A 26,063-nucleotide genomic window follows, 5' to 3' on the forward strand; every position below is an offset into this window, starting at 1 on the left:
CATTGTATATATCGGTTTCATGCATATTCATTGTGGATATCCAGAAAACCTGACTGGCTAGGGTTCCCTCAAGGCAAATTTGGGAATCACTGCCTTTAATAAATGCCCAGATTTCTAACACCCAGTGGTGTAGCTGGGGAGGTTGGCGCCTGGGCCAGTGCACCCCCCCTGCTTGAGTGCCTCTTCCCTGCCTTTCTGTGCGGCCCACCCCACCCCTCGCATACCACTTGCTGCTTGTGTCAGCCTTGGCTCCCTTCTGATGTCATGTCCTAGTCCTATGACAAGAAATGGCATCAGAAGGAAGTTGAGGCAAACGCAAGCAGCAGGTAGAAGATGCTGCTTGTGCCAGCGAACATTTTTATCAGGTACACGGAGGGGGAGGGGTGGAGAGGAGGAGAGGCACCAGTGCTTCCAGAAAGATAGCACCTAAGGTGGTCTGCACCCTCTTACTTTGTCACTACTAACACTATTCCTTATTTTAAAAAAAAGAAAACAAACCTTTTAAGAAACACATGAGACCTAAGTTACAAAGGTTTTTTCCTTCATTCTGTATCTACTAGAAGCAACCTTGATGAAGCAGGTCCTTTATAGTGAAATGCTCCTGTTTAGCAAGGCTGCTGTTTGATGGCTCTCACTTTAAGTAACTACTGGTTAATTGTCTGGTACCTAGTAATAACTCCTAATGTCAGCAAAACATAGTTTGATTGTTTTTTTAAAAAAGAAAGTTTAGTATGTGGTAGCTGCCTGATCCACTGTCACTCACAGCCTTAAGAGCACCAGCTTCCTTCCAGGATTGTCTTATCAACACCAAAATAAAAAAGAAACTGGTATGTACCACTAAAAACCATAAGAGGTCATGATTGTCTAAAAGCAGGCTGGAACCACATAGCTTTTAGTGTCTACACTACAGCTTACCTTCATTAGAAATTAAGTCCTAGCTGAATTTTGGGTAGCAGGACTGTCAACTGCGGTATCTTTCTAAAACGATATGTTAGGATGAGATGCCCCTATAAAAGTGCAAAGTAGTCAATTAAACTGTATAGAGGATCAGATATATTTTATTGAGTAATTTCTTGCATGAGGTGGCAGCCCAAGTAGTGAATTATATTGGATATTAATAGATAACTTTACTTCCATGACAAAGGCTGAGATTGCTTTTGTTTCTCCTGTTTTCATGTTGTTTGATGCAAGTTACAAAATTATACAAGTTGTAGAGTGATTTGTCTCTTAGTTAAATTTAATTACAATTTCACCTTGCATTATTTTCTACAGAATTGGAATCTGAGACAAAGAACTCAAAGTCATTGTTTAGCACCACAGAAGAAGTGTCTTTAAATTATACTAAGGCACAGGACTCAGCTGAGGCAGAAGAAATGTTTCAAATGCTTAAGGATCACACAGAGCAACTGAAAACTAAAGTAGAGTCAGATGAGAAACTGTTTTATGTTCTAACTTCTGGTATTAATGCAAAGAAATTTTATTTTGAGTTGGAGACACCTGTTATCCCCTTGAAGTCTTTTTTTTTTTTTTTTTTTTTAATAGAAAAAAGAATTTTATTCTGAATTTATTGAAATAAGTCCATTTTCAAAATATTTTTATTTTTTTTCTCAATTCTTTATTCATTTTTTCACCTTGCATCAAGTACACAATATTGCATCAATTGAATTATACACATCACTTGAAATTCTTTCTATTATCATCTTAAGTACATAAATTACCTCCCTCCACCACCCACCCTTCCCACAAATATTGTAATCAAAAATATCATACAAATATTACATTCATAATTATTGATTAAACCTTTAATATAACTATATACCACCCCCCCTTCCCATAATTATAATTGTACTTTCAGTGTAAAATGATGTCTAATCATTACAATAAGTCATCAATGGCCCCCAAATCTTTTTAAAATTATTACAATTCCCTTTTTGTATGGCAATTGTTCTTTCCATTTTGTATATATGACACAACGAATTCCACCAAGGTGTAATTAAGTCTGTTGTAACCTTTTGCCATTAAAACATAGCAAATACAAAACTGTTGGGAATGTGTCCAGCGTCTTCCCTTACAGTTGACAAAGAAATTATGTATTTGTGGAACAGTGGCTTAGACACAGGGGAGCTTTGAGGCCACTTTGTATTCTTGCCCTCTCCAAAACTGCAGCACTGCTGAAGCCCATCCCTGCCAACCGAAGAGGCAACTGGCCCATGTGCCTAAGGCCCCAGGCACCTGGGCCAATCAGGCCCTAGGCCCCTCTCCGGTGCATCCCCCAATGCATCAGGAAGGGGCAGGCCCACCAGTCAGAGGAAGGCAGGCTTGCTGGATAGAGGGAGGACCCATCCGTCTGGCCATCGATTAAGGTTAGTGGAGGGGATAAGGTTAATGGAGAGGTTCTGTGGAGGGGGACCTGGGGGGGGAGGTTGTCCGGCAGGAGGGCTTAGGCTCACTCCTGCCAGTGAGATCTGCGGGGTGGATTTCTGCCTGGCAGGAGGCCTTGGGCACCCTCCTGCTGGTAATCGTGATGGGGGGGGGTTGTCCAGCAGGAGAGATTGGGAGGGATCGCGGCAGGAGAGATTAGGCAGCCGCAATCAGCTCAGCAGCTCGATTCAAAACTTATACCTGTTTTCACTTGGTCTAAGTCAAAACGTATAAGTTCCATCTGGCAACCTATCAAACCATTTTTGGTTATGGCTGCCAGATGACTAAGTGTAGGTCAACCCACCTTCCGCCCACCTCCCATCTTATCCACTCTTCCAAAAATGCCCCTTTCGCTCTAGGCGTATAGAGGCAGGGTAATGGCCTAAGCTGATTTTAGATATGTCTAAAACCAGTTTTGATTATCGGTACTTGGACGATCTGGTTTTTTGATTGTCCAAGTGCCAATTTAGGCCACTTTTGGGACTTTTTTAAAATTATTATTATGAGCCCCTAAGTATCAAATGCATTCCATCCCCAAACCTGTCTCATTCCACTTTTCTCAATTAATGCAAAATTTACAATGCACTAACCTCCTCTTTTACGAAACTGCGATAGCAGTTTCTAGCGCGGGAAGCCGTGCTGAATGGCCCTTGCTGCTCCTGATGCTCATAGGAACTCATTGAGCGTCGGGAGCTGCGCAGGCCATTCAGCATGGGTCCCCACGCTAGAAACTGCTATTGCAGTTTCGTAAAAGGAGGCCTAAGTGTTACTCCAGTGTAATAACTGTTAGCACAGACATGCAGTAACAGCTAATTCTTGCATTAACTGGCTAATGTGTACATTTTAGTAAAAGAGGCCTCTAAGTTGCTTTTATCTAGGGTGATAGGCCTATGAATTGCAAGATACATATTTCAAATCAGTGTTAACCAACTGATGTAATTTATAATAATCAAGCTAAAAAATGCTTAAATGTCCCTTTTTATTAAAAAAAAAATAAAATAAAATGTATGTACTGTTTTGCCTTTTTTAGGGAGAAGAGTTTTCTAAATGTCTATTGAAGGATGCCTTGTCCTTACAAGATCAATCTCTGGTAATCTCAAATGCTTGGATTCTGTTTTGTGTTCAGTGGTTTGTTTGTGTAGATCAAAGCAATGAGGCACCAGATACAAGAAACAATCACTCCTTGAATGAGTTGTGTGTACTAGATATGTGAATATAGCCACAGTACATATAACAAATTGCTTTTCCAGAAAATGAAATCAGCTCCCAAAAGCTAGTCAAGAAAAAAAAGGTGGTGTTATTTTTTTGTTTATTGATCTTTGTTACTTTGTTTTTGTTTTTTTTAAATTCTTTATTCATTTTAAATCTTAAACAAGTGTACAATAAAATATCCATTAAACTTTCAATATAACACTTGAAATTCTTAATCATATTATCTAGAACAAAAATATACATCCCCACCTCCCACCCTTCTTAAAGTAACTAAATTTCTTGAGTCATTTTAAAACAAACAATAAGTGTACATAAATATATCCATTATAATTTCAATACAATTCTTAAGCAAATCCTTAAAATTCTTAAGCAAATCCTCATAAACAAAAATAGAAATCCCCTCCCTCCCACCCTTCTTAAAGTAAGTAAAACAAACTTTCAAATAAAAATTATATTGCCTCCCACCCCCCAATGTGTAAATATAATCTCCCTTAAAAAATGATGTCTACTCATTACAATACTTTTCCATTGTTACTTTGAATGTGCTGTGAAAGCTAAATTTGATTTTAATGTTTTATGTATTTCTCCATTTACAGCATAGGGGGATGAAGGTGATGTCACCAAATGAATCTTTGTGTATATATCACTTTCCTAGCTCAAAGAGATCAAGATTTGATTTCTCTGAGCATGCGTGCTCATCTCTTAATCATCTTTCCAAACATCTCCTTTTAGTATTGACCTTCATCTTCTAGTCTACATTTTCTACTGTATCTGCTTTTGCCTCTTGGCTTTCATCTCGCAAACTGATTCTATACACAAATAAAACAGTTACCTGTTGGGTCACTGGTACATTATCTCAGCTGCACATTATACCATTTCTCTTCGGTCTCCCCATTTCTCTAGGTTGTTTTTTTTTAGTTCAAATACTTGGGTGTCAGAGATAGTGTCTTGCCAATACACCCTATCAATTCTATCATATAAATATGACTGAAACCAATCTAGAGCCAAACCAGTTCAACCTAGCTCCTGAAGTCTATGAAGACAGAATGATTGATCAAGTTAAAAGTAGCTGCGAGATCTAAAGATAAAAGTATCTGTGTTGTTTTGGTCCAAATTAATTTGACTATGTTATGTTATTTTTGGGCTTATATCCCGCTAAATCATCCCAAGCAAAGTTCAGAGTTGGTTACAGAAAATAGTCAATGCAACATGGTCCTTGATATAACAGCAGTCAATGCAGTAGTGGCAGTCTCAGTAGTGGTACAGTACAATCCGTCAATGTAAGAACAGTAGCAGTTGGTGCAACATTAGTGACCTGCAATCAAGGTAGCCTCATCAGCACTCAGTGTGGCAGTAGTAGTGGTATGATATGAGTTGTATTGTAATTAATTTTTTCCTTCCAGGTGTAGCATACATTTTAGTGTGTCTGATTTGCTCTTAGCATGGTTTTCTGGTGTGGAGGATTGATGTGTGATTTTTTTTTTTATTCAATTTTCTATACCATTCTCCCAAAGGAGCTCAGAACGGTTTACATTAATTTATTCAGGTACTCAAGGCATTTTTCCCTGTCTATCCCGGCAGGCTCACAATCTATCTAACCTGTAATAGCTGGGGCAATGGGGGGATTAAGTGACTTGCCCAGGATCACAAGGAGCAGCGTTCGTAACATATTCCTAACGTTCATAACGTATTCGATATGTTCGTAACGTATTCCTGAGTATGTGGAGTTCCAGCACTCCAGATAAGCCACTGATTGCCAGCTAGTGGCATCCGTCTTGCGTTATTTCAAATAAATTTTAAACTTGAGACTTGAAATTTGTACATCTTCACCAAAAACGAGAGAAACCACAACAGGATGTGTTTTACATTCTGCTGTAGCAAGGTCACATGTATAAATATATCTGTAATTTTTTTCTTATTGGTTAAGGTATTTAAACACTTGAAAGAATGTCTGGAGACACTGGAACAAGATTACTTGGCCACAAAAGAAAAACATCGGGATCTGCAATTACAGAGCTATAGGTCTGGAAGGGAAACTGTTGGAGAATTTGATCCTGACAGGTCAGATTTGCTTTATAGCTATAATACACGTATCAAGAAGTGCATAGAGCTGGTTCAATAAGGAGTTTTATAATATATTAGAGAATGAAAGAAGATTCTATGTGGGCTTTGAAAATATAAAAGACACAAATTGGAAAACATAACTCCTATCTATTGTTAAAGAAAAATTTAATCTACAGAGAGGAGTTAGACAAGGATGTCCCTTGTCTCCTTTGCTGTTTGATATTGTTTTAGAACCCTTAATATTAGCTATCCAACAAGCAAAGGAGATACAAGGTATACCTCATTCAGACAGAGAATATAAAATATCTGCTTATGCAGACGATTTATTATTATATTTGAGGAATCCAGAATCTACCGTTCCATATCTACTTGAACTAATTGAGAAATTTGGAAGTTTTTCAGGATATAAAATTAACTGGAATAAATCAGAAGTTCTTCCTCTAAATGTATATTGTACAAAAGGTTTATTTGATACATTCTCTTTTGTTTGGAAGGAAGAATCTATTAAATATCTTGGAATTTGGATAACAAAAACAATAGATGAAACAATGAAAATTAATGAAAAATGTCTAATACAGAAAGTGACAAAATTGTGTGAGCAATGGAATCCTTTACATTTATCTTGGTGGGGAAGAGTACAAACCGTTAAAATGATGATTTTGCCTATAGTTTGCTACCAAATGGGGATGATACGAATTTTCTTTCAAGAAACTTTTTATACAAAATTAAATAGAATTTTGACAAAATTTATTTGGCTTAATAAAAAACCAAGAATTGCTTTAGTGTCGTTGCAAAAACCAATTAAGGAGGGAGGGGTAAATTTTCCCAACTTTTATAGGTATCATCAAGCCTATATTTTACATCATGGTATGTATTGGATCCTCCCAGAGCCCACTGATAATATTCCAGACTGGTTCTGGCTGGAATGGAGACTTATATTTCCATTACGTCTTAGTCATGTAATTAGTATCAAAATGCCAAAGTTATACAAAGATCATAAAATATTTATGGATACCTGGAAAACTCTAAGATACATAAGTAATCTAACTCAAATTCCAATTAGTAAATCAACTACTCAAACAATATGGCTAAACCCCAAGATCAAAATTGGCGGTTTTAAAGTCATCTGGAAACATTGGATGATAGCAGGCATTCGTACTTTGGATGATGTAATAAAAAATGATAAATTGCTGGAGTTTTCACAATTGCAACATAAATTTGGTCTTAATAAAACACAATATTTTAAATGGTTGCAATTGAAGCAATCTATTCAGAAAGGGTTCCCTGAATGGAAAGACCTCGCTAAATATCACAGTTTGGAATTCTTATGTTTCCAGATGGACTCAATAGGACATAAAGCCGCACAGTGGTATAAAATAATATCTGGATTTATAAATAAAAAACCAAAAAATGCTCTTAGAGACATTTGGAGCATTGAGATAAAACACCAAATTAGTGCATCTCAATGGCCACGACTTTGGTCTTGGAGGCTAAAATGTACGGTATCAGCATCTATGAGACAAACTTGGTTTTTTCTTCTTCACAGAGCATTTTGGACCCCTGTTCGTTTGCAAAAAATAGATAGCTCAAGGTCTAATAGATGCTGGCATTGTCATATAGAAATTGGGACATTAGATCATCTTTTATTCTTTTGTCCATTTATCTTATCATTCTGGAAATCAATTTGTCCCCAAATTAATAGAATATTAGAAAATCCAGTAGCCTTGACATATGATACTATATTATTTGGAACAACCATGAGAACAAAAAGCCAAATTTCATCAAGTAATAACAAACTTTTATTTATCCTAACTGGAATAGCAATACAACAAATCACATTCAATTGGAAACAACATGATAGATTGAATTATATGTTCTGGTGGAATTCTGTATGCCATATATATAAAATGGAACTCGCTATTGCAACACATAAAGGATATATGAATAAATTTCAAAAAATATGGGGACCATTAAAAGATTTTTGTAAAGAATGATAAATTTTCTCATGAATAGAATTTGGAAAAATCTGAAGACCGTTAACAAATTTCTTTAATGGATGATTAACTTTTCCCAAGATAAGATATTTGAATAGAGGGGAATGGGGTGGGCTTTTAATTCTGATTATTATATATTAATTTAATATTTGAATGAATTTACAATAAAATTGATTTATGTATTAATGATTGGGAGGGAGGGAGGGAAAGGGGATTATTATATCCAATAAGAATTATATAAATTTTGATTTCTTGCATAATACTATAACTTTATATAATATTAAATTTCTAATGAAATGTTAAATTTGATATTAATATATGAGTTAATCAAGTGTGTATATTCAAATTTCTAATGAGTTTATTGAAACACTTGTTGTAACATAAGAAAATGAATAAAGATTTATAAACTAAAAAACTAAAAAAAAAAAAAAAGATAAAATGATAAATGGAGTACTGGATAGCAGCCAGTAGGGTAATAAAGCAATGCATTATAAAATGGTTCCTTAGTGTCCTGGCTACACCATTCTGACTATTGGTTTATATTCCCTTCCTACCAGAAAAAATTGACTTTTCCTAGTGATATCACAAGAATAAGGTCTGATACTCTGTGGAAAACTAGCATTCTCTACCTCCAGTAGATGGTAGGTTGTGTACGAAGGTGCACCTGGTCTCTGGCCTAGCTCTCAGCCATGCAGGCTAAGAGCACACTGGTTGAGCCTAATGGTCTTGTTCCAGATTCAAGGAGACTTGTGAGAAGAAGATGGAGAAGCAGTTATTTTCCTCCACTGCAGCTGGGATTCAGGCTGCCATATGTGGCAGGTATGTGATGAGGGCCATATTATTCTGGCTACAGTAGCTAGTCTTGAGGAGGGGCTTTCTGGCAAATGTTCTTAACATTCTGGTACATGTCATCTCACATTGCCTCTGTTGTGTTGGCCTGAAGATGGCTCTGGCTGCATCAATGGACTGTAAATGCAGCCCCCTATAAGCTTCTCCATTATCTTTCTTTTGGGAGTTGGTTATTCATTGGAGAAGACTTAGATAAGCTGATCAAAGACATAGGGGAGGCTGGCCCTCTCTGTCTACCTGAGTTGCATCAGAAGGGAAACCAGCTTCCTCTCTAAGTCAAGGCCTATTCTTGGGTGAGAGTCACTTTCGCGGGGTAGGTGCAGGTTCAATTTGGTCCCAAGACCTAGAAGGTTCTTTAGGAATGGGCTCTTTCATGGCCTCAAAAGATCTGGATATTTGGTACATTCTGGCTGAGCTAAAGGCTCTAGGAGTTCACAGTGCTCACAATGTGCTGAGCCCCTTGCTAGCTTGAATAGGAGACAGATTAGCCCCGTTCAGGCAAAAGTGGGCCCACATCACCTCACCAGTGGGCCCCTGAGATGGTCAGTCAGGGCTATGCTTAGGATTTGCTTGTCTAGTGCCTTCATGGTCTCACCCTTGTGGCTCAGCTATGATGTGTCAGGCCAAGGCACTCACTCTTCGGCATCTTTAAAACTTGGACAAGATGGAACCAGTACCACCGTCAGAACAGGGGTGGATCATTAGTTCATGTTCCTAAAGAAATGGGCCTTCTTTTGACCCATCTTCTGACGTACCTCAGGGCAGTGGCGTACCAAGGGGGGGCGGGGGGACGGTCCGCCCCAGGTGCCAGCCATGAGGGGAGGTGTTCCCGGCCTGGGAGTTATGGTCCGGGAACTTCCCTTCTCATGGCCTGGTGCCAAAGCTCTGGATAGTCTCCATGGCCCACCATGTTCCCAGCCTTCTCTCCCTTTACCTTCCGTGAAAATGAAAAAACTGCCGGCCTCGGCGGTGATTCAGCTACGTCGCCTGTGGCTCCCCTTCCTGCTTTCCACGTCTGCCAATGACGCAACTTCCTGTTTCTGCCCGGGTAGATTGCTACTTTCAGTTTCTACTTTCAGTTTCAGGCTATTCCATTCATTCTTCTCATCTTTTCCAAAGTTATGGTGGTGATTTTGGCTCATTTGTGCCGTCAGGGTATTCAAGTCCTTCCCTACCTTGAATAATTGGCTGAAAATAGATAAAGGCATGAGGCTGGAAGAGATGCATCCAAAGATACTGAAGAGGAGCACAAAGAGATTCTTGTGGGCCCTCTTAAAGATTTGTATAGTAGATCCTTGGAGACATGGCAGGTTCCACAGGATTGGAGAAAAGTGGATGTGGTCCATCTGTACAAAAATGGGAGAAGTAGGAAACTACAGGTCGGTAAGCCTCACTTAGCTGGTTGGAAAAATAATGTAGATACTGCTGAAGGAAAGGATAGTAAAATTTCTGAAATCCAGATCCAATGCAACATGGTTCTACCGAAGGAAAATCATGTCAAACAAATCTGATATTTTTGTTTCTTTGACTGGGTGATCAGAAAACTGGGTTAAGGACATGCACTAAATGTGGGCTATTTGGAATTCAGCAAAACCTATGATATGGTGGATATCATAGGTTTTGTGGATATCCTGAACATCTGACTGGTCAGGTGATCCCTGAGGATGGGGTTGAATACCACTGTTCTAGATCAGTGATTCTTAAACCTGTCCTGAGGGACCCCCCCAATCAGTCGAGTTTTCAAGCTATCCCTAATGAACATGCATGAGGCAGATTTGCATGCCTGTCACCTCTATTATATGCAAATCTGCCTCATGAATATTTATTAATCAATACAAATAGCGGACGTTATAAAAAGAAAATCTTCCCTTTTTCACTGTTTTAACACTACACATGTTCACAAACCGATAATTATTTAGGGCTCCTTTTACGAAGGCGCGAATCTTGTTTATCCATATAGATTGATTTGTTGATTTATTTATTGGATTAGGTGTTAAATTACTAACATATCATAATGATTTCCATGTATCCATCAATATTCTGTTCTCTTTATATTTTCTAGGCATCTTGATACTGAGAACATGAGATAAATTTAGAGGAAACAAGAGTCGCCATTCCAAATACAACCAATCCGGGGTATTTTCCATGAGCTCTGGGAGGACCCAATACATACCCTGGCGTAAAATATAGGCTTGATGATACCTATAAAAGTTTGGAAAATTTACCCCACCCTCTGCAATTGGTTTTTGTAAAGATACTAAGGCAATTCTAGGCATTTTACCCAGCCAAACAAATTTTGTAAGAATACCATTTAGCTTTTTATAAAAGGCCCCTTGAAAAAAAACTGGTACAGTGGTGCCTCACACAACGAACTTAATTCGTTCCAGGAGCAAGTTTGTTATGCGAAAAGTTCGTTGTGTGAAACGCGTTTTCCCATAAGAATACATGTAAAACAAAATAATTCGTTCTGCAGCCCTGTTTTCCCATAAGAATACATGTAAAACAAAATAATTCGTTCTGCAGCCCTACCCGCCCGATCGCAGCGTTCCGCCATTTCCCTCCCTCCACCTCACCTTATATGCAGAGTTTGCCAGCTTTCTTTTTCACCCAGCCGCACGCTTTCAAAAAGCTGTGCACGCGCAGCTGCTGGAGTTGATCAATGTTCTCCTCTCCTGCAACTTCCTGTTTCCGGTTGTGTCAGAGGAGAAGATTGAACAACAGAGCATCTGCGCATGTGCTGCTCTTTGAAAGTGTGTGGCTGGCCGAAAAAGAAAGCCGGAAAACTCGGCATCTAAGGTGAGGTGGAGGGAGATGATGGAACACTGCATTCAGACAGGAGGGTGCTGCTGTTCCCGGCTCACATTAGGAAGCGGCGAGAGTAGTTCCGCCCCCCCCGGGCCCCTCGGGCGACTTCGTTGTGCGAAACGAAGTCCGTTGTACGAATCAAGACAAGAAGTTCGTTGTGCGCAGCGTTCGCTGTGCGAGGCGTCCGTTATGCGAGGCACCACTGTATCATACTCATTTGATAACAAACCACAGGTAATACCATCATTTTAATAGTTTGGACTCTCCCCCACCAAGAAAGATGTTGTAAATCTTTATTCATTTTTTTGTGTTACAACAAGTGTTGCAAATAAACTCAATAGAAACTTGAATACACACTTGACTAACTCATATATTAATATCAATTTTAACATTAATATAATAATCCCCTGTCCCTCCCTCCTTCCCAACCAATAATACATAAATCAATTTTATTGTACATTCTTTAAATATTAATTTAGTATGTAATAATCAAAATTGAAAAGCCCACCCCGTTCCCCTCTTTACAATTATCTTATCATGGGAAAAGTTGATTTTTCATTAGAGAAATCATGTTAACGGTCTTCAGATATTTCCAAGTTTTATTTATAGGAAAAATTATCCTTCTTTACAGAAATCTGTTAATGGTCCCCATATTTTTTGAAATTTATTCATGTATCCTTTGTGTGTTGCAATAGCGAGTTCCATTTTGTATATGTGGCATACCGAATTCCACCAGAACATATAATTCAATCTATCATGTTGTTTCCAATTGGATGTAATTTGTTGTATTGCAATTCCAGTTAAAATAAATAAAAGTTTGTTATTACTAGATGAAATTTGGCTTTTTGCTCTCATGGTTGTTCCAAATAATATAGTATCATATGTCAAGGCTACCGGATTTTCTAACATTCTGTTAATTTGGGGCCAAATTGATTTCCAGAATGATAGGATAAATGGACAAAAGAATAAAAGATGGTCTAATGTCCCAATTTCAATATGACAATGCCAGCATCTATTAGATCTTGAACTATCTATTTTTTGTAAACGAACAGGGGTCCAAAAAGCTCTATGAAGAAGAAAAAACCAAGTTTGTCTCATAGATGCTGACACCGTACATTTTAGCCTCCAAGACCAAAGTCGTGGCCATTGAGATGCACTAATTTGGTGTTTTATCTCAATGCTCCAAATGTCTCTAAGACCATTTTTTGGTTTTTTATTTATATATCCGGATATTAATTTATACCACTGTGCGGCTTTATGACCTATTGAGTCCATCTGGAAACATAAGAATTCCAAACTGTGATATTTAGCGAGGTCTTTCCATTCAGGGAACCCTTTCTGAATAGATTGCTTCAATTGCAACCATTTAAAATATTGTGTTTTATTGAGACCAAATTTCTGTTGCAATTGTGAAAACTCCAGCAATTTATCATTTTTAATTACATCATCCAAAGTACGAATGCCTGCTATCATCCAATGTTTCCAGATGACTTTAAAACCGCCAATTTTGATCTTGGGGTTTAGCCATATAGTTTGATTGGTTGATTTACTAATTGGAATTTGAGTAAGATTACTTATGTATTTTAAAGTTTTCAAGGTATCCATAAATATTTTATGATCTTTGTATAACCTTGGCATTTTGATACTAATTACATGATTAAGACGTAATGGAAACATAAGCCTCCATTCCAGCCAAAACCAGTCTGGAATATTATCTGTGGGTTCTGGGAGGATCCAATACATACCATGACGTAAGATATAGGCTTGATGATACCTATAAAAGTTGGGAAAATTTACCCCTCCCTCCTTAATTGGTTTTTGTAATGACACTAGAGCAATTCTTGGTTTTTTATTAAGCCATATAAATTTTGTCAAAATCCTATTTATTTTTGTATAAAACGAATCTTGAAAGAAAACTGGTATCATCCCCATTTGGTAACATACTATAGGTAAAATCATCATTTTTACAGTTTGTACTCTTCCCCACCAAGATAAATGCAAAGGATTCCATTGCTCACACATTTCTATTACTTTTTGTAATAAACATTTTTCATTAATTTTCATTGTTTCATCTACTGTTTTTGTTATCAAAATTCCAAGGTATTTAATATATTCTTCCTTCCAAACAAAAGGGAATGTATCAAATAAACCTTTTGTACAGTGTATATTTAGTGGAAGAATCTCTGATTTATTCCAATTAATTTTATATCCTGAAAAATTTCCAAATTTCTCAATCAATTCAAGTAGATGTGGAATGGTGGATTCTGGATTCTTCAGATATAGTAATAAATCATCTGCATAAGCAGATATCTTATATTCTTTATCTGAATGAGGTATACCCTGTATCTCCTTAGCTTGTTGGATGGCTAATATTAAGGGTTCTAAAACAATATCAAACAGCAAAGGGGACAAGGGACATCCTTGTCTAACTCCTCTCTGTAGATTAAATTTTTCTGAAAACGTATTATTAATATATAATCTAGCAGAAGGGGAGCTATACATTGTTTGTATCATTTGTATAAATCCAGGACCTATACCAAACCATTCCATTGCCTGATACATAAAAGGCCATTCTACTCTATCAAAGGCCTTTTCTGCGTCTAATGAAATTGCAAAAGTAGGTTCATTCATTTTCTTTGTTAAATATAACATATGGAATGTTAATCTGGTATTGTGAGACGAATGTCTTTGAACAACGAATCCTGTTTGATGCATACCTATTATATGGGGGAGAGCTTTAGCTAATCTTAGCGCAAGTATTTTTGCTAATAATTTTCCATCTACATTTATTAAAGATATTGGTCTATAGTTTGAGACCAAAGTGGGATCTTTATTGGACTTTGGCAAAACAATAGTTAAAGATTCTGCTATAGTGCCTTTAATACAACCTTTATTGAGTTGATATTGATAAAGATTTAATAAATAGGGTAATAAAAAATTTTGAAATGTTTTATAAAATTCCACTGTATATCCATCACCACCTGGAGCGGATCCAACTCTAAGGGACTTCAAAGCTGTTCCTAATTCTTTTAGTGATATTGGTTCTTCTAAACTTCGTTTTATATGTTCAGGAATTTTTGGACCCTCTAACATTTTTAAAAATTCAGAACCATCTTTTTCTTTATTTAAATAATTTTCGGAAGAATAAAGAGATTTATAAAATTTTAGGAATTGTTTTAAAATAGGTTCAATTTGTGTATATGTATTTCCATTTTCATCTTTTATTGCTATTAATTTTGTTTTTCTTTTTTTCGCTTTAAGATAGTTTGCCAATATTCTTCCTGATTTATTTGAATTACCATAATACAACGTTTGTTGAGAAAATAAATCTTTCCTAATCATCTTAGATGAGATCTCATTATATTTACCTTTTAATTTTAATAATTCTTGTTGAATAGAATATTCCCATTTTTCTATAAGTTTTGATTCTAAATTTTTAATCTCTTTTTCTAAGATTAAAAATTGTTTTTTAATTTGTTTTTTTAGAAAAGCCGAATAAGAAATTATTTGTCCTCTAATTGATGCCTTAAAAGCATCCCATAAAGTTTCTCTGTTAATATCATCTTTATCATTTATTTGAAAAAATTCTTTCATTTTTGTTAGAAGATTTTCACAAAAGTTTTGGTCAACCAACAGTGTATTATCTAGTTTCCAAATTGGTCTGTTATTATTTTGATCTGTAGTTTTAATTTTGATCCACACTCCACCATGATCAGATAGAATAATTGGATCAATGGCTGCTTGTGTCACTTGATGTGCAAGATGATTTGAAGTAAAGATATAATCTATTCTTGAAAAGGAATTATGAACATGAGAACAGAAAGAAAATTCCCGACCATCAAAATGAAGTATTCTCCATATATCTGTTAAATCGCAAGATTGAATCAAATTATCTAGTCCCATAGATTTCATAACTCTACTTGGGTTTTTATCTAATAAAGGATCCATTACAGCATTGAAGTCCCCTGCTACTATAAGATTTGAAGTAGCCAGTGGTATGATCAGTTGTTGAAGAGTTTTAAAGAATTCATTTTGGTTCGAATTAGGGGCGTATATATTAATTAACGTCATGGTAGTATTTCCCATATTCATTTCCACCATTATCCATCTTCCATGAATATCTGAAGCTTTTAGTTTAAATGAAGCAGAGCATTTTTTATTAATTAAAATAGCAACACCCGCTTTTTTCCCTATAGCTGGTGAGAAAAAACAATGTTTGACCCAGCCTCCTTCTAGCTTATTAGATTCTATATGTGAGAGGTGGGTCTCTTGTATAAGGCATATATCTGCATCTTGCCTTTTTAAAAATGATAGTGCTTTTTTCCTTTTTATCATATGATTTAGACCGTTAACATTTAAGGACATAATTTTAATATCCATTTATCTTTTTAATTTTTCAGGTATTAAATTATGTATATTTTCCCAATATTTTAAGTATTTCATATCTCTTCTTTCCTTTACACCCATAATTACCTTATATATCTCCCTTTTATTCCCTCCCATCCCTCTTATCCCTCCCTTCCCCCCCTTATTAATTACGAAAACTTGGATACGCAGGTTGAGGTTAGATTTAGATAACTCCCTCAAGCTATTAATAATTTATCTAAAGTACTACCATCTTTTCTCTATATCTGTATATTTTCTCTTATTGTATTATTAATTATAAGAATAAGTAAAAAAAAATTTTTGTCATTCTTATATATTGAAAGATTATTTTCTATATTTGTATGTCTTTAAATCCATAAGAATGACTATATTACATTACTTATATCTGAGAACATGGAATATATATATATATATATATATATATATAAAAAACCCTTCAGTTACAATTCTTTTTTTTTTTTTTTTTTTTTTTTTTGAATCTTTTCAAGGTGGTAAATTATTTTTACTTTAAAAAGCTTTCATACCTGGGTATAATAAATTTATCATGTTAAGAGCATTCGAACTTAGCCTCTTTCCGCGGAACTGTAACAAGAGTCTCCAGCACAGGTATTCTCTCATCTCTTATGCTCACTATTTTCCTATGATTCACGAGAGAATCGCCATCCCCGTGCCAAAATGCCAAATAAGAGAAGCTAATAATCCCATCAGTATTCTATTCATGTGCCTAGACCCTGATTCAGATTAGAGAATGACACGGAGACGAATTTGTCCCTTTCCCTCAGGAACTAAATTTCCTCATCCCGTCACTGCCCCATTGTTGTAAGCTCTGTCTCAACAGCACACTCTCCAAACACCTATGATTTTAAAGTACCTGAGGCCTGTGCAGACGAGAGTGGAGTCCTGTGCCAAAAACTCTCATCATATCTCCCGTAGAGGATTGCCAGGTTGAACAAATTGTGGGTACTAAGATTCAACTTAATAAAGAAAAGAACGATTATCTATAAAGAAGAAACATGAAATTTGAGATAAATATATTTAAAAACTTTTCAGGCAAATTTTGTGTCTCAGATAAATTCTTTTCATATATATCGTATTTGAAACGCATTGTAATGTATCTGAAACGCAAAATTAAACCGGAAGTACCGCCTTCAATAGGAAATCTAACAAACCAATCACTTCGTCTTTTTTATAATCTTCTCTGTGATTGAAGGATGATTCTCCTTCTCACCATTACTCCGCCTTCAATATTTTTCAACCAATCAGTACGTCTTTAAGTTTGTTTGAAAAAACTTTCTTCGTCATCATTTGAGTTCGGAGACGGGTTTCAGTTCATTTTCGTTCCTGCCTGTAAGTTTATTCTATTTGTTCTGTTTAGAATTCTAGAATTTTTTTTGTGTTTCTTCAGTTTTCTTGTTATCCATGGAGAATGTTGCAAGTTGTTTAAATCTTTAATTCGATCCTTGTGTGTTCTCTTTCCGTTGCTTTGAAAGATCTAAATCTTTAACCGATGTTTTCAAAAAGTTCTTATATTGAAAATCATATGAAATATATTATCATATAAGTCAAAGTTTTCACAAATTGGTCATTAGTCATTAGTATGAACCCATTAAATGTTCTTTAGATTGTCATTGGTTGCTCAAGTTGATTCATAAATTCCTGTAGTTTTTTTGGATCCGTAAAGTTTTGCGTTTTGTTAGCAATAGTAACCTTCATAATCGCCGGGTAAAGGAGCCCAAATCTAGCTCCTAGAGATCTTAGTTGTGGTCTCATGTCTAAGAATTGTTTTCTTCTTGTTGCTGTTTCTTTTGCGAAGTCCGGGACAATGTATATTTTTGAGTCTTGGCATTTGAGATTTTTGATTTCCTTGGCTATTTGACATATTTCAATTGCTTGTTGGTGTCTTAAAAGTTTGAAAATTAAAGTTCTTGGACCTGTTTGAGTGTTATTTCTTTGTGTTGGAATCCTATGAGCTCTTTCAATTTCTAGTTCCGTTTTAAATTTCAGTGGTAGTATTTTAGGTAGAAATTTTTCAAGAAATGCAATCGGATCATTTTTTTCCACACCTTCAGGTAATCCGATTATTCTTAAATTATTCCGTCTTTCACGATTCCGACTGTCTTCAAGATTTTTTTTTATCTCTGTTATTTCTTTCCATATGATTTTGCTGTGGTTCATATCTATATTTAATTGTTCTGTAATATCTTCCAATGTTGAAATTCTATTTTCTGTGATGTCCACTCTTTTAGTAAGGATTGCAGCATCTTCCATTGCTTTTTGTAGTTTTTTGTTACTATCTAAGACAATTTCTTTTATTTGTCTTAGTTCTTCCATAACGTCCAGATTTTTTTCTGTTGGTAACGGGGTTTTAGAGGGTGTACCTGGCTCTGGTTTCGACCTCTTATTGCTTCCCGATATTCCGGCTCCCAAATCAGCTTTATTTTGTTTAGTTGAAGTCATGTTTCAATATATATCTTAATTTCTTTAAAATATTTGGTAGTATTTCTTGTATATATGCTTGTATATGAGGAGCTACTCGTTTATCCAACCATCCGAGTTCGCGTCCAAGCCACGCCCCCCCACCAAGAAAGATGTAAAGGATTCTATTGCTCACACATTTCTGTTACTTTTTTAATAAAAAATTTTAATTCTCTTTCATTGTGTCTTCTAGTGTATTTTTTATTCTAATACCTAAATACTTTAAACCATCTTCCTTCCATACAAATGAGAATGAATTAGTACAATGCACATTAAGTGGAAGAATTTCTGACTCACTCCAATTTATCTTATACCCTGAAAATTTTCCAAATTTCTCTATCAACTCTAGCAAGCATGGAATGGTAGTTTCTGGATTTCTCAAATAAAGCAGTATATCATCTGCATATGCAGAAACTTTATATTCCCAATCTGTACAGGGAATACCCTGTATCCCCTTTGCTTGTTGAATGGCTAATAACAAGGATTCTAATACAATATCAAAAAGCAAAGGAGATAATGGACAGCCTTGTCTAACCCCCCTCCGCAAATTAAAACACTCTGATAAATTATTATTAATATATAATCTTGCAGCAGGGGAGCTATACAATGTATAAATCATTTGTATAAATTCCGAACCTATACCAAACCAATCTAATGCTTGATACATAAAAGTCCATTCAATCCGATCAAAGGCTTTCTCCGCGTCCAAAGAGACAGAGAAAGCCAGATCTTTCATGGCTTTTGTTAAATTTAACATATGAAAAGCCATAAGCAATTTTCCAAACTTGTGCTTCATGGACTAAACATCTGATACCTTGATAAGTTCTTGCCACATATGTTCACTCTTGATGACTGTTCCTCAGCCAGCCCAACACAATCTTGCGTTTTGCCACACAGGCGTCCTCAGGAGCTGAAGCCGTTTCAGGTTTTCACTATAATTACATCTGCAAAATAAACATTTCACTACCATACTAAACATAACGTATGCATTAAATATCCTCACATACTTTTCAAAAAATATATATCATTGTTACAACTACCTGTAATCCTATTTGTTCATCGTATGGCAACTGCAGCGCAGGTTCAATAACCACTTCTCCCCTCTGGAAGGAATAAATCAAACTGAGGTAGGAAAACCTAACCCGCCCTTATACTCACTAATCCCTCCCACCAATTCCTGATTAGTCCAATGAGCAATCTCACAGAGAGTGCCACTCTACCTCTTTATTCAACCCCATTGGCTCAGTAGTTCCCCATTGATAAATAAACCGCTGTTTTTTCTGAAGTATAACCTCCGATATATTACCCCCACTGGGGTTTTGTATAATATTTTAACTGTAATTGTTTTGTTCCTTTAAAGATATTCCTTTTTATTATTGTTGTACACCGCCTAGAAATTTGAATAAGCGGTATAAAAATTTTTTTAATAAACTTGAAACTTGAAGATGAACCTGAAACAGCACTACAAATCTCAAATCCTCCACTCTATGTTCTGCTGCCTGCCAATGGGTAACTAATGGGGTCTCCTGTTTTAACAACCTTAAATTGCTCAAATGTTGAGCAATTCGTAGTTTAATTTTTCTTTTAGTATGGCCAATATACCACTGCCCACACAGACATTTAATCCCATAAACCACTTGAGACGTATTGCAATCTACATATGATTTTAACCAAAATTCCCACCCAGTAGAGGGAACAACTACCCGATCACAAACCAACATATAATCGCAATAGACACATCCATTGCATTTAAACTGACCAACCATATGTCCCTGGCAGGAGCACTTCATCTATAAGTGGATAAAACCTCTGCTAAATTGCGTCCACGAGTGAACACAAACCAAGGCAGATCACGTAAACCTGGAAGTAAGCAAAGAATGGCCCAATTATGATGAATAACTTTATGAATCAACTGAGCCTGAGGGGAGTGAGATAGCACACACGTCACCTTTTGCTCTTTATCTCGGTTAGACCGCAGTGCTAATAAGACTCTCTACAAGAATTCTCATGGGTGCAAAATGGAAATTATAAAAACTTCATTAAAATTTGGGAACCATTAACGTCCTTTTGTCATGATTGATGCCATTTTTCTAATATTTCTATATTTAATATGTAAGATAAGGGTGGGGTGGGGGGAGGGTTTCTATTATATGAAAAATAAAAATTACTAAGAAAATTTGGGAACCATTGACCCGCTATTCCAATGATCAGGCAGAGTACGGTACAGGGATTCAAGCAGGGATTGGATGGATTCCTGAGGGATAGAGGGATCGTGGGGTACTGAGTAAACCAACCTGGTCGTGCATGTGCAAGACCGGAGGGCTAGGACTTCGATAGGAGGGCAGAACTTAAATGGGAAACCAAGGTGACAGGGGAGCCCTTCTGATGATTCAGACAGGCCTTGACCTGTTTTTGGCCACCGCGGGAGCGGACTGCTGGGCAGGATGGACCTGTGGTCTGACCCGGCAGAGGCACTGCTTATGTTCTTATGTTCTATATTAGCGTGGGGAGGGGAATGTATATTATGTGGAAATAAGAAATGAAAAAAGGGGAGGGTTATATTTTATATGATAAGATGAATTATTTAGAATCATAATTTTTCATGTATTAATTTAAGCTTTATGTACAATTAAATTATTGTAAGAATGAAAAATTTATAAATAAAATATTTAAAAAATTACTAAAGGGATTTCAGGATGGGAGAGGGAGGGTTATATTTACAACTATAAGTTATAATGATAAGATGTACAAGTGGTTAAATCTATGTTATTGTGTTGCAATTTTTGTACACTTGATGAAAGTTTTAAAATGAATAAAGAATTTTAAAAAAAAAGAATTCTCATGGGAAAATTCCCAAAGATTCAGGAATTATGTGTCCATCTACTAGAAGGACAATTATAGAGATAAGAACACAATCTTTCCATAGGATTATCACAGGTTTTTCATATTTCAATACTAATGCAGCTTCTTGAGTCAGCCTTTTAAATTTCATTTCTTATAATGCAAAGCTTACAGATTTTTAAAGGGTGATTATGTAACTCTTTTATGTTTGGATTCCTCTTCAGGAAGGTAGAAGGTGAGATCTTTAGGTTAGGAATGCTGCTTGAGGACATTAAAGAGAAAATGGATGACAATATCTACCGTCCATCTTTATCCACATCCTTGGCCATGTCTGCAGTGTTCAGTCAGTCCAAGCCTGGGTCCACATCTCACACACTGCTTCACAAGGTAATAAGGCCAACTTTACAATGTTTCAAAATGTAATATCTGTGAAGACAGATTTTTGCACAGGGTCTCAAAGTAGGAATTAAGACGGGTCAAAACATGCATAGTGTGAATGTTGGGAGCTAATCTAGCTGGCGACGGTTAGGTTTTAGAAAAAAATTGACTGCTTCCTTCTGATTATTTGGGGATTTATCTTTATTAAAGTTCTTCTTTGAGGACAAACAGGATGAAATCACCATGCTGATGGGTGATGCCATCCAATGGAACCCTTTAAGGGAATTGTTCTCCATCAACTTCTGGAAGCCTTTGAGGGCAGTGCACCACACATATGTGTATTTTCCCACCTGCTGTTGTTGTGTAGGACTAAGTTAGTCTCTTTTTTTACGTGGTGCTGGACTCATTTGGAGCACTGGTCTTTGATCTAAGGGCCGCCGCGTGAGCGGACTGCTGGGCAAGATGGACCACTGGTCTGACCCAGCAGTGGCAATTCTTATGTTCTTATGTCATGTCTGTTGGCATCTCCCCTCAGTTTCTATCTTTCTTCAACAGCAATATTTTTTTTCCTACCAAAAATGGTTTATCTTGACTAAGTGTCCATGAGGGGCCAGTTCCTTGGGCTGAAATACACTAGGCCCTGAGCATCCCAGTCGGGTATATTGTCAAAATTGAGTCATTTGATTTCACCTTGACTGTTTTTTCCTGACTTGTCTCTTGAAACTCCCAGTGGTTTTACAAAGTGCTCCAGCACCATATCCCTTACAGATATGCACAACTGTTGCCTAAAGTGTTTGGGACACCACCATAATCCTTCTCCTGCAGATGTCAAGTATTAGAGAAACAGAGCAAGCATAATTTTGTAAACAAGAAGTCTGTCCCATTGACATTGGCATCAAAGACATCATTTATAATGATTCCCAGAGCTGCAGCAGACATTGGGGAGCATCGATATCGAGTGCCCCAATCTTTTCAAAGGGCTTAAATTGTTCCATCAGTAGAAAAACTCCACTCAATTTATTTTAAATCCAAAATTTTACTTTAATTCCAGATAGCAATTTATTGTATGAATTCAAACATATTGCTTCACAATTTATGTAAATTGCAAAGGTTTTTGCCCCCCCCCCCAAAAAAAAAATTATTACTCATAGCATTGTAACAAGTTAAGATCTAGAAAAACTGTTAACTTAGGTTAGAAGCCATCTTGACTGGTTCCAAACTGGTTCTAGTTCATTTACAAATTCTGTCACATCTATGTATAAAAATCATTAAGATATCCTAAAGTGGTTATACATTTACCTGCTTAAAGTGCATGTCACTATTATATTCTGTAAAAATTGGTAGTATGTTTCTGTTCATAACCCCATACAATTTTATAATAGCCATTTTCTGGATGTAAAACATGCTTTACAAGCAGAAAATGCTTTATAAAACAACATCCAAAATTGTCTTATTTAAAAGAGGCAATACAAATCATACCAGATATTATGTAAACTTAGATTTTATCTGTATGCATGAAAAGTAAATGTATATATTGATTGTTTTGTTAAAATCCAGGGTTTTTGATTTCTGAACAGGGTATAATTGAGCCTGAAGTGACTCCCCTTAAAGAAAATGAAAACATGAGTAATGGCCTTCAGAATGAGATGGCGCTGGATCACTGCAAGGAACATTCTTTACAAGGTGACAGCTGTGACCTGCTTTCTCATCTGTAAGTCTTATGAAAAGCAAAAAGGAGACAGAATGAGCTAAAGTGGTTTAAAAAAAGAGAAAAATATATAATAACTAGTCTTTAAGCCCGTTACATTAACGGGTGCTAGAATATATGTCTGTCTGTCTTTCTTTCTTTCTGTCTCTCTCTCTCTCCCGCTGTCTCTCTCTCTCTCTCCTTGGCTCCCTTTTTCTGACTGTCTTTCTGTCCCTCTCCCTGCCCCTGTGTCTTTCTTCCTTTCTGTCTGTCTCCCTCCCTCCTGCTGTCTGTCAGTCATTCTTTGCCTCCATTTCCCTGTGCAGCAGCATTTCCATCCCACTTCCCTGTGGAGCAGTAACAGCATTTCCCCCCTCCCCCCCCCCGACTTCCCTGTGCAGCAGCAGCAGCAGTATTTGGCTTCCCCTCCAGGTCCCTGTGCAGCAGTTGCAGCATTTTCCCCACCCCTTCCCTTCTCTTACCGCGATGTGGCCTGCTGCAATCTGGCTGCTCCGTTCGGCTCCTCTCCCTTCCATTCCCGTGGTCTAGCCTGCACCATGGCCCCCCTTCACTTATAGCGTTCCCCACAGGCAGGCAGGCCCAGCTTCTTCCTTGCGGCTCGAGTCCTCTTCTTTGTTGCCCTCCCCTTCCCTTCATGTCTGTCTGTCTGGGTATTTTTTTAATTTGTCTCTCTCTCCTTGCATGCTGCCTGTCTGTCATTTTTTCTGTCTGTGAATGTCCCTGTGCCTCCTTCCTATGTCCTTAGTGCCCCTTCCTATGTCCATAGTGCCCCTTTCTATGTCCTTAGTGCGCCCAGTGCCACCTTCCTTCCCCCATCCGATGCCAGCCTGCCTTCCATTGAAAACCCCCCACCCCCTCCGTTGCCTCCCATCCCCCTTCCATTGAAAACCCCCCGTGCCAGCCTGCCTGCCTCCCATCCCCCTGAGCAGCATATTTCCATGGAACCCCCCCAGATGCCATCCTGCGTGCCTGCCTTCCATTGAACCCCCACCCCCCCTCCAATGCCAGTCTGCCTGCCTGCCTCCCTCCTATCCCCCTGAGTAGCATGTTTCCATGGAACCCCCCCCCCCCGATGCCATCCTGGCTGTCTGCCTTCCATTGAACCCCCCCACCCCCCTTCCGATGCCAGCCTGCCTGCCTCCCATTCCCCTTCCACTGAACACCACCCCCATGCCTGTCTGCTTGCTTGTCTCCCATCCCCCTGAGCAGCATGTTTTCATGGAACCCTCCCCATGCCATCCTGCCTGTCTGCCTTCCATTGACCCCCCCCACCCCTCCTCCGATGCCAGCCTGCCTGCCTCCCATTCCCCTTCCACTGAACCTCCCCCCCTCCGATGCCTGCCTGACTCCCCCCACCCGACTCCTCCACCCCCCCCCGCCGACCCTACCCGGCACAACTGAAACCTCCGTTGACCCTCCCACCGCTACAGGGATGACAAACCCGGCAAGAGCAGCAGCGTCCCAGGCACAGTAAACGCTGCTTCGGGTCTTCTACTGGCCTAATTTCCTCTGCCGCATCCCTGATGACGTCATCAGGGACGCAGCAGAGGAAATTAGGCCAGTAGAAGACCTGAAGCAGCATTTAGTGTGGCTGGGATGCTGCTGCTCCTGCCGGGTTTGTCAGCCTTGTAGCGGTGGGAGGGTCAACGGGTGTTTCAGTTGTGTCGGGTAGGGTCGTCAGGGGGGGGGGAGTAGTCATGGCTTTGAAAGACGTTCATTTGAAAGACAGTTCAGTTTTTCGGTCTGGCCTGCTCCCTGCTGCTCCTTGCCGTATTGTATATTTTAGTTGAAAGACGCGGCGTTGGCTCCTCTCATGATCCCCACCTGCGTCGGAAATCCGACTCAGGCGGGGATCGTGAGAGGAGCCACCGCTGCGTCTTTCAACTAAAAAATACAATATGTCAAGGAGCAGCAGGGAGCAGGGCAGACCGAAAAACTGAACCGTAAGCCGCGCATGTGCAGTCCTACCTGCAGGTCGCTACAGCTCACGGAAAACGGACACACGCGATGGGAGTGCGCATGCACGGCCTAGCGTTTTATTATATTAGATATGGGCCAGCCTGGTGGTTCAATGGCAGTGCCATATTGAAGATTTCTAGTTCAATCTCCAAGTGAGGTATCCCATTCTGTGGACTGATTGTGATGGGAGTTGCTGTGGAGATAGTATTCACATCCCAGGAAAGGGGGTTGCGGCAATTTGGCTCAGTGTTTATGGATGACTTCTAATGGCTGAATTGCAGGGTTCTGAAAGGTGCCCTGCAAAAGACTATCACTGCTGATTAGAATGTACATTCGGGAGTGAGGGAGAAGGAGATATAAATTAGGGGAAAATTATGCTGCAAAGACAGGATTCTGTACTATAGCTGTTCCTTCCCCCTAGTTGTGAACTTTCCAGAAGGGTGTCACTCAAATCTTTCCCTTCTACACTTGAGAACAGCGCCCTCTTCAGTTTTTCCTTCTTCAAGTGAACTCAGAAGCTGTGTTCTAATTGCTTCTTAGAAACATAGAAACATAGAAATAGACGGCAGATAAGGGCCACGGCCCATCAAGTCTGCCCACCCCAGTGATCCTCGCTATCTATCTTTGCGGATAGATCCCACATATCTATCCCATCTGGCCTTAAAATCCGCCACACTGGTGGCCTCAATAACCTGAAGTGGAAGACTATTCCAGCGATCAACCACCCTTTCAGTGAAGAAGAACTTCCTAGTGTCACTGTGCAGTTTTCCACCCCTGATTTTCCACGAATGCCCCCTTGTTGCCGTGGGACCCTTGAAGAAGAAGATGTCTTCTTCCACCTTGATGCAGCCCGTGAGATATTTGAATGTCTCGATCATATCTCCCCTCTCTCGACGCTCCTCGAGTGAGTAGAGCTGCAAATTCCCCAACCGCTCCTCGTACGGGAGCTCCCTGAGTCCCGAGACCATCCT

The 26,063-nt window shown here is 38.2% G+C and overlaps 1 protein-coding gene across 5 annotated transcripts in view; it reads left to right on the forward strand.

Annotated features, from left to right (window-relative positions):
- Positions 1 to 26,063, forward strand: part of AKNAD1 (AKNA domain containing 1) — a 95,771-nt gene that overhangs the window by 27,814 nt on the left and 41,894 nt on the right. For all 5 annotated transcript variants that reach the window (XM_033916414.1, XM_033916416.1, XM_033916418.1 and 2 more), the window contains 5 exons: positions 1,273 to 1,418; positions 3,452 to 3,511; positions 5,561 to 5,694; positions 21,272 to 21,434; positions 23,003 to 23,136. In XM_033916414.1, coding sequence (XP_033772305.1) covers positions 1,273 to 1,418; positions 3,452 to 3,511; positions 5,561 to 5,694; positions 21,272 to 21,434; positions 23,003 to 23,136 — 637 coding nt within the window. The remainder of the gene's footprint in view (positions 1 to 1,272; positions 1,419 to 3,451; positions 3,512 to 5,560; positions 5,695 to 21,271; positions 21,435 to 23,002; positions 23,137 to 26,063) is intronic.

This window comes from Geotrypetes seraphini, chromosome 12 (assembly GCF_902459505.1).
Source record: "Geotrypetes seraphini chromosome 12, aGeoSer1.1, whole genome shotgun sequence".
Classification (NCBI taxonomy): domain Eukaryota; kingdom Metazoa; phylum Chordata; class Amphibia; order Gymnophiona; family Dermophiidae; genus Geotrypetes; species Geotrypetes seraphini.